Here is a 17,141-nt window from a genome sequence, read left to right on the forward strand (position 1 = left end):
AGGGAAAATGGGCAAACCCCTTCCATATAGCAGCTAAGATTAAAAAACCCTACTACACACATTATTTCATTTCTCACCATGTCTCCTATAAGAAAAAAGGCACAGCAGGTGGCTAGTAAAATTTGTAGCAGATCTATAATGAGTCAGATCAAGCAGAGCTGGCAAGCCTAAAGGAATATAATCAGAAATCAGTGCACTAAAGCTTACTTCACTCCCCAGAAGCAGAAATCATTACATTAAAGGCTTTCAGTGTTGTTGTAAATATGAAAACAGCTATTTCAAAAGAACCAGAGTATATGCTAATCCTTCCTAGCTGTTTGAAGAATTTGCTTACTAGTGAAACAATAACAAAACTGAAGGCTTTTGAAGACATACAAATTCTTTTTCACTTGATCATCGACTTACTTCAGCATTTTTTCCCATATATCACTGTCATAGAAGGCGTGGCTCCACCCCATTTTGACTGTTCCAACAATGACATTCTGCTTAAAGACATCCGATCCCAACTTGCGATACAATTCTTCACAATCATCCAGAGGGATGTGGAACAACCCCAACATAAAAGCTAATATAGCTCCTGAAAAAGAAATATTTTGAAATGTAGAATACAGCCTGGAGTAAGATTATAAATTTGGATTACCATGTAATGTAGTTCATAGGTTGGCAGAATATATATCCTGAAAAAGGAAGATCAACTGACAATTGTATCACTAAATTTCTGTTAAGAGACATAAATCACTAACTGTGTTTCAAAAGGACATATACAAGATACAGAGAGTCTACTTTCAAAAACCAGACTGTTAGAAGCTGATGAACTGAATTACTGCATTTCACATATTTCATCCCTGCAAACATGCATATGGTAGAAAGCAAATTAAATGCACTGCTTTATTTGTAAGGAAAAATGAATAAGACAAATCCATGCTGTGGTATTAAAAAATGTATTTGGGGCATTACTTGCTATCTGGCAAACCCTGAGTCAGTAAAGAAAAATTCTAGAAAAATTATGTAAAAAGAAGGGAGTTTTGACCAGTTTGGAATACATTTGGCCTTAGCCATTTATAATTCACCATTCATACACACTGCCATCTAGTGTGTACCCAAAAATATGATGACCTACCCTTGTAGGAACAAAACAGTACTCAAAAACATGCCTGTGGAATACCATTAAAAAGACTGTGGAAAAATACAATTAATGCATCATTACAAATCTTACCTGTGTTACACCAAGAAGGACATATATGACCCTTAAAACTAATTCTGCAATACTGTAAGGTCTTGTAATTAACCATTAGAAATAATTACAACATGATTTTTCCTATTTGGACATGAACGCACTAGTTTTGATTAAAATTAATTTAAGAAGTAGTACATTATTGAAATAGTAAGGATAACACACACATGCAGAAAGAACTGTGTAGAGAGAGTTACAGGTGGCTTTAAAGGAAACCTGACTTCCAAGCTGCTTTTGCTCTCACAACCACCAATAGCTGAGTGTCAGTGGATTGACAGTCTCAGGTTTTTTTAAATGTAGCACACAGGCTTACAAGAACCTGGGCCTACCTGACACAGCAGTTTCATCAAGAGAAACTTACTCAACTGCCAAATCACCACATGCCTGTATTCAACTCAGACTAAACATCTAGCAGCAGAGAAACACCGCTTTCCTGAATCATGCAAATCCTCAGCTACCTCCTTTTTCTCCTAACTCTGCAGCACCAGTTCTCTAGTATCACACATTTGCTAGTTTGGTGAGCACTTTCAGAGCCAAAGAACTAAAATTCATCCTACAAGCAAACTCATTTTCACTTCACTTCCTGAGAAACAGCACCAGAAACCTCATTTCACATCAGCATACATATAGCACTGGAGAATATCAGAGCCAAGGTACACCTCAAAGGGTGTTGCTGAAACCTGCTGGATGGCTACAAGAGTCTCACAGGACAGAAAGGTCAAACTCAAACATACAATGTAGGTTCTATCAGATGGTCCAGTGAAAGACGTTTCTAACATTTCAGTCCCATCCTGCTCTGTTGCAGACTCCTACGCTCCAGCCACTATCTCAGCCTTGATGGCAAATGCTTCAGGAGGGAAAAAAAAACCCATAAACTAAAACCTGGGAGGCCAAGGAGCATAACTTGAACTGAGAGATAGAGTTGCCTGATGATACGTGGAATAGGCAAGAATATAACCTGAGAAACAAAAGTATTCCTTTCTAATTCAGTACTGGTTAAGACTTCAGCAGAAGTCTGGACCTGACTGATGTTCTTCAAAATAGATGTGGACCAATTGGGAAAGAAACCCCAAATAACAAAACAGAACACACACATACAGAAAACAATCACAGGTCAAGAAAAACAGTCGAAGTAAAGGCTGAGTAAACAGGCTTTGACAAGAACCTTTAAATGTGTGGAAGTCTGCAGCAAAGAGAAAGGAATAAATTCATTATTCATGTTCCATGGAAGTCAGAACAAGAGGAAAAAAATGTGAACTGAAACCACAGTTGAGGATCCACATTAGACATCTTGAATTTTGCTGGGTTTTCCCCCAAACGTAAAAGACAGCAGATTACTAGCACAGATTTTTCTGAAGAGATCTGACATAATCCCAAATCTTAGATGTCAGTTGTGAAACACACACAGAGCTGATCTCTACCCTGGGAAATGAGATAACCTCCTAAGGATGCTTCCACATTTGAAAACGTGGTAGTATGCACTCTACCCAATGGTAGTATGCACCCTACCCCTCTGACTGAAACATAAGTGCACCAATATTGAGAAGTCTCTTTGATCTATTTGGAGACCTCATGAGCAGTGAAGAGAGCATACAAGCCACATCCACAGCATACCTGCAGGTAAGTGGTGCTCAACGGGTTAAGTGCTCTGTGCATCTATAAAAGCATCTATATAATCATTCTCACGTAGAGGACTCCCAGCAGCTCAGCTCCCAGGGCAATGGCACTTTCTTCTCTCATCTTTGCATTTTTGCACAGAACAGGCACAAACTCAGTACAGAATTTACAGTAACTTGGCTGCTCATAAGATTTCCCTGGACATTACTGCATTCCTCGTGCTTGCAGATTTTCTGGTGCTTCCATGCTCAGCAACAGGCAGGTGACCTAAGTATAGAGGGCCCATCCATGACAGCATCACTCAGTGATCTCTCTGCCACTGCTTGCATTTACACCCTATGACCACCACTGAAATACAGGGAAGCTAACTAGAGACAGACTGTGATACTGTATTCGCAGAAAACTGATTATTTCTAAACCTCAAATGCAAAACAGATAAATAATAGTAAGAGATGAAAAGCACAGCAGGAAAAAAAAACCCAATAAAAAACCTGTAATACACAAGAGGCATAATTTCGTTCATTTAATGCATCACTCTTGCAAAGCACAACTCAGCCAGCTGCAAGCTTTTCCAAATCCTATTGGTATATGTACCATCAACACAAATTGAAATGGTAACATACACTACTAGCACATGCTGACAGACATGTACAACCTCTCCTAGTCATGTCTGGTGACCTATTATTGCAAACTGGATGACCTCAGACAAAAGCTTGATCATGTAAACAAGGCTTAAGAGAACACATTAAGTACTTACTAGCAGTACAAAACCCAAAATCTGGTGAATTAAGTTCGTTCTAATTGGAGCAGTGGGATCGAATTAATGTTTAATGTTATTTCTGAATTTAACTTTATGGTAGATAAATATAGTGTGGAAAAAAAGCAAAAAGAAGAATTTAAGTTTCTAAAGGAAACTGAGCTATCGAACTACAGCATATCTCATGTTAGAGTTCAATATTATGCTGTTACTGGTCTAACATAGTTTCCAAAAGACAAAATTGTCTTTAAAGTGTAAATTTCTTTTTGATTTTCCTGCTTCCTAGGGAGGAGTAACTTATCATTGAGTCACAGTGCAATTAAGGCTGGGAAGGACCTCTAGAAGTCATCAAGTACAACCTCCTCTTCAAACAGGTTTAATTACAACAGGTTATTCAGGACTTGTTCAGACAAGGTTTAAATATCTCCAGGGATGGAGATTCCACACCTTGTGCAGTCAACTCATTCCAGTGTCTGACCATCTTCCAAGGAAAACATGACTCCTTACACTGACTGTAATTTCCCATATTCCAACCTGTCTGTTGGCTTTTCTCCTATGACTGTGCACCTTCAGGAAGACTCTTAACTCCATCTTCATCTTCTCCGCATATTGTTGTTGGATGAAACATCAGTAAGGCCTCCTCTTGAGCTTCTCAAGGCCAAAGAAGCCCAAGTCTTGCACTCACTCCCTGTCTGTCATAAGCTCCAGTACCCCAACCACCTGGCCCTCTGCCAGACTCACCCAGTATGTACAAGAATATATCCAACAGATTAATGGTCTACCAAGGAGCCTAAAACTAGATATACAGTGGCCATAGACCCTTAATCTGTTGTGTATGCTCTTGTGCATAAAATCCAGCATGTGGTCAGCTTTCTTTGTTACATGAGTGCACTGATGATTCACATTCAACTTGTTCCAACAGGACCTGGCCTTTTTCTGTGAAGCTGTTTTCTAGCCAGCCAGACCACCTCCAATGGAGGGCCTGGTACTTGGCTCTACTGAACCTTAGGTGGTTCCTGTCAAGCTGTTTCTCCAGCATTCATGGGCCAGTCTGAACAGAGGGCACCACTGTACTGACCACTTCCTCTAACCAACTATCATCCAAGATCTTGCTTACAGGCACACTCTATCCTGTTGTGCAGGTCATTAATAGTGACAGGTAACACTGGCCCAGTATCAGTCCCTGAGGGACTTTACCTTAGTTGACTGTAAAGCCACATAAACATCCAAGATACTAGTACCTGTGTGCAAAACGAAGGGTTCACATTTGTTGAAAAAACCCTGAAGTCAGGTTGAAGTTACAAGTGTATCATGAATCACACAAAGTTCGTGCTTAGAAGGAAAGCCTGTAGAAATCCCACTTGTACCTTCCCAGTTTACACTCCAAGTCAGAAACAGGCAAGTTCTGCAAACTCTAAGTTTATTCTCAGATATTATTTTACTATACTAATAGTAGAATTCCAACGTGTAGCTTAATTACCTGTGCTTACACCACAAATGTAGTCAAAAAGTTGATGAACAGGCTTTCCAGTTAGTTCTTCCAGTTTCCGTAGAGTTTGAAGTGCAACTAAACCCCTGAAACACACAAAAAAACCCTTCACATACAATAGTAGTTTTATTTTACACAGATCTTAAGTAACTAAGTCAACTTCTGCTTAATTATAACTAACCATAACTAACTACAACATTAAGAATCCTGACTATTTCAGGGAATGAAAGAGTAGCAGAATGCAATTAAAATGGAATTATGAATACTGAATATAAATGACACACTCAGGCATACCAAAAACAGTACTCAGCAGCTACAGCCATACTGTTTTGTAGCAAAGCCTCAGTGACGATCCTCTGCAGAGGGAGACTTGGGATAGATTTTAGCTGCATCAACACCACTCAGCACTTTAAGTCTGGTCTTACAGGGCTGTATAATGCACTATGGGACATAGTATTTTTCTGCCTGGGCTGTTCTGCCTCACTTCAATGTGTCTGAAACAATGGGAATGATGCATTCCAGACCACAGCTGTGCTTCCATAGCATGAAAAAGAGCATCTGACATTCAAAGGTGCTAGCTCTAGCTCTGCTGGGCGAGAGCTAGAGAGCTGCACCTCACAAAAGGAGCTCCAAACCAAGTATCACCTTGCCACCATGTTCTTCAGAGAATGGCACCTCCTGCCCCCAAATCTGTCCCAGCTTGTGCTTCAGGGCACTAGTCAACCTAGTCCAAAATTGTAACTGGCCAAACACCATCAACTAAGTGGCACAACAGCCAGTTCTCTGGGTCACTCTCTGAACTTGTTTCATTCAGTGTTCTAGATGTAGAAACTGAAACAGTTTCTAAAGATAAGGTATCTTCTAACGTCACTCCCCTAGAAACCCAACAAAAACTTATCACACTTTATTTATATGCATTGCATCCTTCTTTCTTCTTTGGGAAATCTTTATGACTTACAATGAACTTCTGAAAACACAAATACTGAAGTTGTGACATACACTTACTCCTTATTGAAGACAACTGATTTGGATGCAAGTAAAGACATACTACAGAGGAACAAAAGTTCACAAACCCCTATGTCTTCAATGACTTCATACTTCAATTTCTATCAATAAAGACTTGTCAATCCGCAAATATTTGCCAACAAGGTATCTTCAAATATGCCTGAAAACACCTCTTTTCATAAATAGCAGATTCTGATTTTAGGGAACATGTTTCTGCTACTACTCTTTACAAGTTGTGGTGGGTGCATAAATCATGCAGAACTAGAGCACAGGTAATTAAGGACATGTGGTACATAAAGTCTTCGTTGTAGAAGACACATAAATCAACAACATGACTACAGTAGCTTTCACCACTAGCCTATTCATTCTTTAATGAGACCTAAGGCAGGCCACCCTCAAGACAAGAGCTTTTTTTGTATCACTAAGTCAACAAAATAATAAGATTTCATAACATTTCACATCTATTTTGTACACCTGAGATAGGACTTGACAGCACACTAACTCAAATAACCATTTTGTTTACTTCCAAAAGGAGGAAGAGCCAATCCAAGCTCTTAGGCTTGTATCCAACTTTAATTGGGTAAGAAATTTCAGTGTCATAGGGCTAGGAATGGATGGAAATTTAAACACAAACACATATAAAAATACCCATCAATTGGACAGTCAAACATAACAGTAAATCATAAATTGCATCTTCAGCACAAACATATCAAAGAGATACTGAAATTTTACTGCCAGTTACAGTATAAAAAAAAGTTACAAGTATATAAAAAGCCCAGATGATTTACCTTGTCCCTCCTCCATCAATAGCAAGGACTCGAATTCCCCAGCCTTTCACAGGATCTGTATATCCAAGTATAGCTAAGGTCTCTCGAACAGCAGCCTGAAGACTTTCATCATTTGCTTGTCTCAGTCGCAGTAGACATGGGATTAATTTTTCCTATCAATAAATACAAAAGGCATTTCATTCTAACTGTATGTTTATACCAAAAGAATCCATGCTGAAACTTAACTAGTTTGGCCTTTAAATCTAAAAGTAATGTAAATTACTAAATCCAAAGGAAAAGTTCTTTAAATCTGTCTTTACTCATCTCTCTTTCTAACAAGGCAAAAACAGGACTACAATATTGTGTCTTACGTGCCTCAGTGTCAAATTAACTTATCAGAATTAAATAACAAAAAAAAAACCGTACATCGAATGACTAGATAGAAAAATCTATATTTACCGGCAGTTTAGTTTGACTGACTTAAATGTCACACTGGCCAAATATAAACTCAAGTAAGGAGCACACTGAGCACAGCTAAAAGGCCAAATTTTGCTGAGTAAGTATCACACTGCTTCAAAACAGGAGATACTTTCTAAGTTCACTAATACTACAACAAAATTTAAAATTCTTCCTCACGTTATGTAGCTTTAAATGTGCATTTATTATCACAGAGTATCATAATCAAAATGGTAGTAATGGATGTAAACTTTCATAATAAAGTCATTCACATTTATCAATGTGAATGCCCAACCTGTACCCAGCCTGGATGATTCATCTGACCTGTGCTCCATTCCCAAAGATCTCTTTTCTAGCAGTTCTACAATCTATGTCACACATCTGTCACGTCTTGCAGCACGAGACTGACAAATGCTCTGATTTGACTAGTAGTGCTAGACTAGTCTACCACCCACCTCCTGTCCTCTCACCGATGAGAGTAAATAGGACTAGATTACATGAACTTATATGATGGTTACATTCCACTCCTGCCATCTCTCTTCGAAGGAAGCATGCAAACAAGCATAAACACTGGTGTGCGTATGCAGATCAACTGTACCGTACATTCCCGTCTGGGCAACTGTGACAGAGGACACAGTGTATGACCTTCATCTACCACTACAATAAGCTATATTATCTATCCACATGACAATGCTGTATGTTTCTAAATTAAACACGGAAGTCTTAAGAGTCTTTAGTTAAACTATTGATAGTTTGCTTACAAAACTGTTGCTTACAAAACTGTTTGAACAAGCTAAAAAATAGCCATAATTAGAGACATTCACACTGTAATCTTTACAGAAAGAAAATATTACTATCCCACAAAACCACAGAAGGAAGTTTTATGTTATTCTACATGAATTGTCTGCCAGATCCTTTTTTTTTTGTCTAAGCATAAAAACTGTTTGCACCTTAATTGCCACTCCTCTGCTCTCTGGAAATTCTAGAAGATGATAGGTCAGTTCTTCAACCCTGCTGATACAGAGTCTTCGGTTAGAGGATCTTCGTAGGGCTTGAACTAAAGCCCGAGTCCTGTTGTCAATACTCACTCTTGCAATAATCTAAAAAAAGATAAAGTTATACAAGTAATATAAAACTACTCTAAGAAACGTGTAAAGTTTTCCAAGACTATCTTCAAACTGTTATTTAAAGGCTTCTCAGAAGTAATGGACAGCATGCTGTACTAGAGATCTCTACAGATTCCTAGTAAGCATTGCCTAAACGTAAACAGGAGACCTTCTGATTCTTTGTTTACTAGAAACATAAAGGGGCTGATGACAATACAGGAAACAACCATGTGTCAGCATGTCCTCAGATGCATTTTCAGGGCAGCTCTGAAGTCACAGTATTTTGATCATGAAAGACTGTAAGATTACTGCAACTACAAAACAAAATAGGGGCAACTATATCTATGGTTATGCATTCTCTCTCTACGCATATATAAGCTAAATTTATATACTATCCATGCACCTGAACATATAGAGACACTGTATAAAATTAAATGCACATAAAAAGTATAATTTTTATATATACATATATACTTAAGTACATACATGTAACCTTACATTTAACATGCATACATATGCTTAATATAGCTTTTATATATGTATAAACATAGGTACTTACATATTTATATACCTACATATGTACTTATGTAAGATGCATGTATGTACATACAAGTAAGTTTACATATAGATATATACATACATACAGAAATTATATACAGGTTATGTATATTTTATACAAGTGTAAAGATACAACAGAGACTTGCCTTTTCTCTCTGAAGAGACAGATGCTTCTCCTTTTCTTCTGCAGTCTTAGCCTCCTTTGCTTTGTCGTCCTCATCCTTCTCAGACACTTCTTGTTCTGGCTGTTTACTCTTTTCTTGTGAAACAACTTTTGTATCAGATCGTAACTTGGGAACCAACCCGCCAATGTAACTGTCTACAAAAGCTTGTACACTGTTACTGGGATAGGAAAGAAAGTTTGCAATACTTTTTTTGGTGGAAACTGGAAGAGCAGCATTTGCCTTTTCAGCACCCGGGACTTCTCCTTCAGGAGCTGAAGAGACTACTGAATCCACTGTCTTTTCTTCACTCACTGAAGTACTTTCTGACGAACCAAGCTTATTCCGCTCTTCACCTTTACAGTCCCGCAATAAAACATTCCCTTTTTTCTCTTCATCCATAACAAACTTATTATTAAAGTACCAGTTGATATGATCAGCTACAAAGTTGTAAGTCTCTCCAAAACTGGTAGACAAGTAGCTTATGTGAAAAAGGTGGTTTTTAGCAGATGCTGAGTCTTCTGGAGTATCTTCGTAAGTGCCGCCTGAACTTACTAACACAGACTCCAAGTTCTCATTTGCGCAAGTGGTTTTCTTTGCAGCTGGGCCTCTGTTGCAATCCTCCTGAGTTCTGGCATCTGGGACTTGTTTATCATTTTCTAGATTTGCATCGATGTTACTGGCCTCTGCATTACTTTTGCTTGCTTTTCCCAGCGTGCCCGAGTGTGACTTTAACCGAGCTATCCGTGAAACCAGTTCACTGTGAGTGCCAGACACTGCCTTTGAAACAGACTCTATAGTATTCTTAATTCGTGACATGCGATTGTTCACTTTGGCAAGTCCTTTGGAAGAAGAAGTTAAAAGTTTAGAAACTCTGTAGTATAAAAAGTCATGGCTGTAAATGTATTTGTTATACCAAAACGTTCTGCTTCTGGCCCATCTACACCGAGGCTCGCTTGTGTGAAAAACTCTGGGGTGAATGGCATGATTTATCCTCCAGCAGACTTTGGGTCTACACAAACACAGGTATTTGTTTCTTTGTTTCCACCACAGACTTTTCGGGTTAATCACAAAGAACAAATATACATCTAAAGGTAAATGAACTGTCATTACTTATAAATAATTACACCTTTTCTATGTTGCAGGTCTACTTCATTCCAGAAATTATGTTTCAATAAATAAATCTCACGCCACGGCGTTATCTGAAAAAGAAAAAAACACCACAAAAAAACCAATGGAACCCCCAAAACAGTAACAAACTAAAGGCACAGAGTTGCTTAAAGCAGACCATCAAATTAAATAATCTCATGGGAATATCTACTGCTTGGGACATTCAGCAGAGGCATCACAACATTTGGATTTCAACACATTATTCCTTAAAGGCCAACTTAAGTCCATCTTGAGCAATACACACCACTTCTTGAAGGCATTTTGCAACAGACACGAAATTTCTTGCCAGCCTTTTCAACAAATAGAAATTTGTATCTCTTTAGCAAGTTATCTTGTACAGAGACCAAATTCCATAGGAACCTGTCATTGCATTACCACCCTCCTGAAGAATTCCTCCCCAGGAGAGAAGGGACACCAATTCTTTCAGCAAAGCTTTGGTGCCCAGCCACAAGTTTGATGAAGCGTCCCTATCTTAAGAGCTCAGGGCAGTATGCAAGCCTTACTCTAAGAGGAAAACGTAGGTGTTTCTGGGGCGGATCAGAACTTTACACAACACAAGCGCTGCGGTGAAGCCGCAGGACCAAGCCCATTATCTGCCTAAACAGCAAGCTCGGGCTCTGCCAGCCCCCGTAACAAGGGCCGGACGGGTCAGGCAGGCTGAGGCCGCCACTTGGCCGACGGTGAAGCGGCAGCTGAGGCGGCACGGCCGCAGGAAGGAGCGCCGTTACTTACGGTTGTCCTCAGCGGCTGCCTGAGCCTACGCTGCGCCCGTCCCACACCTGCCCGCTCTCCCGCTGGGTCACCGACGCCGCCGGGCTCCGGGCCGCGGTGCTATATAGGGACACGGGCGCCGCCTGCCCGGCGACGGGGAGCGGGCTGTCCCTACCTTGGGCCATTTCGCGGAACAGATTTCGAGAGCGGCCGGCGTAAACAAGGGGCGATTCCCGTCTGGTGTGTCCCCTCCGCCCCCGGCCCGGCCCGGCGGCCCCCACGTCACGCGTCCACACCCACTCCTGCGTCACGCACGCGAGCTCCGCGTGCCTGGCACGCGCCCACCGTCCTCCTTCCCTCCCCTCCCTACGCCCCTCGGGGCGACGCGGCCCGGCGGCGGCGAGTACCTGCTGGGCAACGACTCCCGCCTCCCCCCGCTCCCCGCGCCGCCGCCGAGCGCCAGGCAGGGTCTGCCGCCCTCACGAGCGGGACGGCCGCGGCCCGCGCGGTGCCGCCCCAGCAGAACAGGCAGGAGGGCGGCAGCACCAGCTACCGCGACCGCGGAGCGGCGAGCAGGGCCGCGCTACTGCGCCTGCGCCCCGCACACCGGAAACAGCTGAGACAGGCGCCGTTTCACCGGCCGGGGCGGGGCGGCGCGGGGAGCAGCGGCGGGGGGCGGGCGGTGTGACGTGCCGCCCTCGCGCACGCCGCGCGGCGCCCACGTAGGGCGGAGCAAAGCGGGGCGGGGTTACGGTCGCGGCGGCGGCTGCGCCTACTGCGCCTGCGCGCGAGCTGCGGCCGGCGGGGGGGGGGTGGTCGGCGACGTGCTGAGCTGCACGCAGAGGGTGTGGCCGGTGGGTGCCAGCGGCGCTGTGGCTGCCTGGCGCTGGCGGGCTCCTGGGCCACGGCTGTGCTGGGAGAGAAGGGGCCGGGAGGAGGTTCCCTACCCCGCCTAGCTCGTCTCCGGCCGCTCTGTGCGGGGTCCGCGGGCGTGTGCCCCCGGCCCTGAACGTTAGGAGGGTGATGTGTCTTGTGTGGTTCCGGATTCCAGCCGTCTGCCGCTGCTCTTTCTCACAAATTAAAGTGAAATTAATGTTCGTGAGTGGTATTTGCTTCCCCAGAGGGAAACTTCCACCCATTGTGTGATGTAATGCTTGTCACGTACTCTTCCTAAACTGGACTGATCGAACTTCCTCCATCTCCCAGTGCAAGATGCTCCTGAGCATTGTATGAATAATGTAATCCCGGTTTTGCCTCCTGTCAGTGTGCCGGGTTGAGCCTGGCTGGAGGTTCGGACCCCTCCCCCCGCCCCCCCCCCAAGCCGCTCTGTCAGTCCCCTCCTCAGCTGGGCAGGGGAGGGAAAATAGAACGACAGGCTGTGGGTTGGGATAAGAAAAGGTGGAGATGGCTCACCAGTTACTGTCACGGGCAGAAGAGACTTGGAGGAATTAATGTACTACCCAATGAAACCTGAGTCAAGTAATGAGAAATAAACCCCTCCTCCAGCTCCTCCCTTCTTCCCAGGCTCAACTTCACTCCCGGTTTCTCTCCCTTCTACCCCCCTCCACCCCCCGGCCAGCAGCACAGGGGAACAGGGGATCGGGGTTGTGGTCAGTTAATCACATTGGCTCTGCTGCTCCTTGCTCCTCAGGGGGAGGCCTCCTCACACTCTTCCCCTGCTCCAGCATGGGGTCCCTCTCATGGGAAACAGTCCTTCAGCAACATCTACATGAGTCCTTCCCATGGGCTGCAGCTCACGAACTGCTCCAGCATGGGTCCCTTCCATGGGGTGCAGACCTTAAGGACTAGACTGCTCCAGCACAGTCACCCATGGGCCCACCCCGGCTCCAATGTCCAACGTAGGCTTCTCTCTCCGCAGGCCCACAGGTCCTGCCAGGAGCTTGCTCCAGTGCAGGCTTCCCATGGAGTCACAGCTTCCTTTGGGCATCCTGCTGCGCTGGCATGGGGTCCTCCACAGGCTGCTGGTGGAATCTCTACTCCCCATCATCTTTCATGGGCTGCAGGAGGACCGCCTGCCTCACGATGGTCTTCAGGGGCTGCAGGGGAATCTCTGCTCTGGTGCCTGGAGCACCTCCTCCCTCTCCTTCAATGACCTTGGTCTCTCCAGAGTTCTTCCTCTCAAATATTCTCTCTCCTCTCTCTTGCTGTAAAAGCTCCTTTTGTTTTTCCTTATTAAATACATTATTGCTGCGGCACTAACAGTGTTGTTGATGGGCTTGGCCTTGGCCAGCAGCAGGTCTGTCTTGGAGCTGGCTGGCATTGGCTCTGTGGAACTAGGGGGAAAGCTTCTAGCAGCTTCTCACAGCAGCATCTGCCCCTGCTGCCAGCCCCCGTCCTCAGCAAAACCTCGTCACATAAACCCAACTGCAATGAAATTTTTGGCACTCTTGAGGAGTATCAAGGCAAGACATAGAAAAGCCAGTGTCTCTTCCACAGTGAAGTACTCGGTGCCCACAAATATTTTATGAGCCATGTATTATCTGGGCTTCTCTCACACAGGACAGTGGTGGTTCACACCCAGATGCTCATCTGTTCCCTCCTAAATGCTTTCAGAGTTGCAGTGTTCTGGATTATAGTGGCCTGTTTGGCAGGTATGGCCTGCCTGCCCTCTGTAGATGACTATACATTTGGTTGTATTGTCTAGTGATGGTTTTAAGACTTGTGTGCTGTCCTTTAATTTATCATGGGATTCATTATATATGGTTAAGCTCATTTTTAAACCAAATAGCTCAAAAGTACCATTTGTCACTAAGCAGGAAGGTTTTGCCCCCATTGTATGATTTTCTTCAGGTAAAGGCCACTTACTATTACGAGAGCAACACATTATGATACAGTTTAGGCTGTGGTAGCAGTGTTAGCTTCAGAAGTTTCCTCAGCTCTGTCTGCCCTTGTGCGAGCCCCAGGAATCTTGTTGGGAGTGTCAATGTGGAGAAACTAATTTGACCTCATGAGTTGACTTAAGAAGCACTGGCCTATCTGAAGCCACAGTCTAAGCTGGCTTTAAACAGCCTAGCTTGCATTCTTACAACAAATGGTGAGGCAATACAAGACTTACAACTTCGCTAAGAAGGAGGTTTCGCCACGTTAAGCTTCATGTTGCCAGCACACATCCTGCCAGTCACTTTAACTAGCAAATAAAGTATTTGAGGTAGGTGACATAGCTCCTTCCTAAACAATCACACTTTCTCCCATCACCTCATTATAAAGTTCTCTTCTGGGCCTGCTCAGGTGATCATCTCATTACTGGAATACGTACAATGGTATGTCGATTCATACCTTTGCTAAGGAAAAGATTAAAGGGTTTTGAATTTCAGGTCTGATTGCAAACTCCTGCATTCTTGCCGCATGAAGAGGATGAACAGACCAGTCTCAGCTGACATGTTCAGAGGCCCATGACTCATTAGCTTCTCAAAACAATCACGCAACTCTCCATAAGAACTAAGAAAAACTGGATGAAAAGAGTTAAATTTATGTGTTCCCAGGCACAAATTCTCCACCTTCCTAAATGCTTTGCCAATTTAGCCTTCTCTTTACTGCAGTCACGACATGAAGAAAAAATTGTTTCAAATTTGTTTGTTTAAAAGCTAGATGCTTAAACTAAGCTAATAGTCAGGGGTGAGTTGATTCATCCCATTTTACTAAACACCCACTTTTATGCTAAGAGAGATACAGCTACCTATGGTATTTAGAGAGCGGCTAACGTCAGATATAGTAGTTTTCACCTGATACGGAAATGATCCCATTTATCACATTTTGAGTTATATTTTATAAGAGGATGTACATTTACTATTTTAAAAATACTTTCATTGCAGTACTTTCCGTGGGAAGTCTCAAGCAAGAATTTTTTGTGATTATTGATGGCTTTCTTCATGATCCCTATTAGATTGCATACCCAGCACTTGAGCTCTCTCAGAGTGATCCCTTAATATGTAGTAGTTTCCAGTTTAGGAAAACACTAGAAGTGGCTTTATTTTAACTTAATTTAAAAAAAAAACAGCAGCTTTCAAAACATTTTCTCAATGTACATGTTCATACATGTTCTTGTAAGTACGATGCAAACTTTTATAAATCAAGTTACAGATCAAAAATTATGAAGTCTTTATTTTTATTTTAAGTGGCTTTATTTGTACTTGCCATGTTGATTACGGAGGATATCCTGGAAACAGAGCGCTGTCAGCTAAGACACTCAAAACAAATTTTTAAAACCAAGTATTTCAAAGCGCTATGACAGATTAGCATACATTGGTAGGGTATTATTCTGCTAATAATGGTATCTGAGATAACTGCTTATATCTAACATTGTCAGTTAGGCCTTGGGGAAAATGCTGTTTTCTGTTTTCATCAGTGTAGTATGACATAGGCAGAAGCTGTGTAGTGCTTTGTAAATGCAGGACACAGAAATTCTGCCTGTTAACACTAGATGGCAGACAAAAATGGGAAAACATTTCCTTGTTTTCAGAGCTAGAATACTGAAAAATCAATTTGCAACTTGAATGAACGTGTACTGGAAGTTCTCAATACAAGAAGAATGAAGACCATTGGACACAGACAGAAAATATCACGGCTATGATAGCATGGATACTTTCTGCAGCCTTTCATTTGGCTGCGGTTTTTGGCACAAATACTGCAAATAATCAAGTGGAACACTTCTACGTTATTTTCTTATTGCTTTTTTATCTCCATTATTTCCCTTAAATATTTTGCTCTTACCAAAGAAGAACTAAAAGTTCTTCAAGTCTTAGAAAACCTTAATCAACTCAAATAGAAGAGATACTTTCAGGGAAAACTGCCCTTGCCAGATAGTCACATGGTTGTGAAATTGCCTTCTGTAAATCCAAAATGCAGGAGGTAGAAGGCTTATATTGCAACTGCTTAGTATCTTTGTCTTACATCAGTTACATAAAGTAATTAGGCTGCTTTGCTTATTATTGTCATTGTGTCTTAGCAAACAATGTGGAAGTAAAATGTTTGCTAAGGAGGCAACTCATTTTCATAGAGTATTATAAATTGTTGTACTAAATATTATGCTCACCTAGCAGCCAGTGACCATTTTGAGTTGTTAACCCATTCCTCTCCCAGATACATCTTCTAAAAGAAGTGTAGCAGGAGAGTCAGAATCCCCAAGGGGGCCCATCCACGCTGAACCACACAAAACTACTTCCCGTTGCCCATTATGTATGGATGTGTAGTGAATTTATGGGACTGATAGCCAGCACAGACTTCACTGCTATTAGGCCATGATTTGCTTATGCAGGACTAGAACCGTAACAGATCCCACCTGATCCATCTCTCTCTGTGCTGCTGCTGTGGCTGCACAGATTCCAAGCCAGTCTGACCATCTTCAGTGCAGCGCTGGTAAGTACCAGCACCCTTATGAACTGTAATCTGAAAAGACCCAAGTTATTCCCATGCTGCTTTTCCTGAAAAATAAAAAAAATAAGAGAAAAAGAAGTGTCCTACAACAGAAGGGTAAACGTGAATGTAAATATTCCTTTCTTGACTTATGGTTAGACAAAGGTGGAGGGGCAGGGGGAGGGGGAGGAAGTATACTGTCACAGCACCGACCTCATTGTCTTGCATCACCTGGGCAAATATTCCATTGAAGAGAGTGTTATACTAGATACTGTCAATGACCTTGTTCCTGTTCCTTTTCCCTCCTGTTCCTCCTCTCCCAGACCAGAGACCTCCATATTCTCACTCCAGAACCGGACAATTCCCAGCCTGTTCCTTGAAGGAATGGTTAAGGCACCTCTGGAGTTACAGGCTCTGCGTTTGGCATGGGTAAAGGTACCTGGCTCTCCTTCAGAGTTGGACTTTAGATTAGAATCTGGATCTGGGATTTAGCTATGTCCCCCTCTGTTCATTTTCCTGCTTTGCTAAATCTAGGCAGCTTCCTGCTTCTCACACAGTATAAAGGTGTTTAGATGCCTAAATCAGGGTCTGTATCCCTATGGCAAGGGTTTGGATTCTTCTCAAGGAATTTATACCTGAAATGTTTACAGAGCCAGCATTGATTTCCTGTGCCTCCTCAGCTCATAGTCAGTGGTCTCAGGCCTTGTTCAGCGCTTTTGTGCATTCTAGAAATCTAA

General features: G+C 42.7%; 1 protein-coding gene across 1 annotated transcript in view; it reads right to left on the minus strand.

The window, feature by feature from the left end:
• Positions 1-10,293, minus strand: part of PNPLA8 (patatin like domain 8, phospholipase A2) — a 38,549-nt gene extending 28,256 nt beyond the window's left edge. The window contains exons 1-5 of the mRNA XM_084279563.1: positions 9,136-10,293; positions 8,276-8,425; positions 6,891-7,042; positions 5,089-5,183; positions 406-577 (exon numbers count right to left, since the gene is read on the minus strand). Coding sequence (XP_084135689.1) covers positions 406-577; positions 5,089-5,183; positions 6,891-7,042; positions 8,276-8,425; positions 9,136-10,260 — 1,694 coding nt within the window. The 5' untranslated portion in view covers positions 10,261-10,293. The remainder of the gene's footprint in view (positions 1-405; positions 578-5,088; positions 5,184-6,890; positions 7,043-8,275; positions 8,426-9,135) is intronic.
• Between the last annotated feature and the right edge of the window lie 6,848 nt (positions 10,294-17,141).

This window comes from Gallinula chloropus (genome assembly GCF_964237585.1).
Source record: "Gallinula chloropus genome assembly, chromosome: 1".
Lineage (NCBI taxonomy): Eukaryota > Metazoa > Chordata > Aves > Gruiformes > Rallidae > Gallinula > Gallinula chloropus.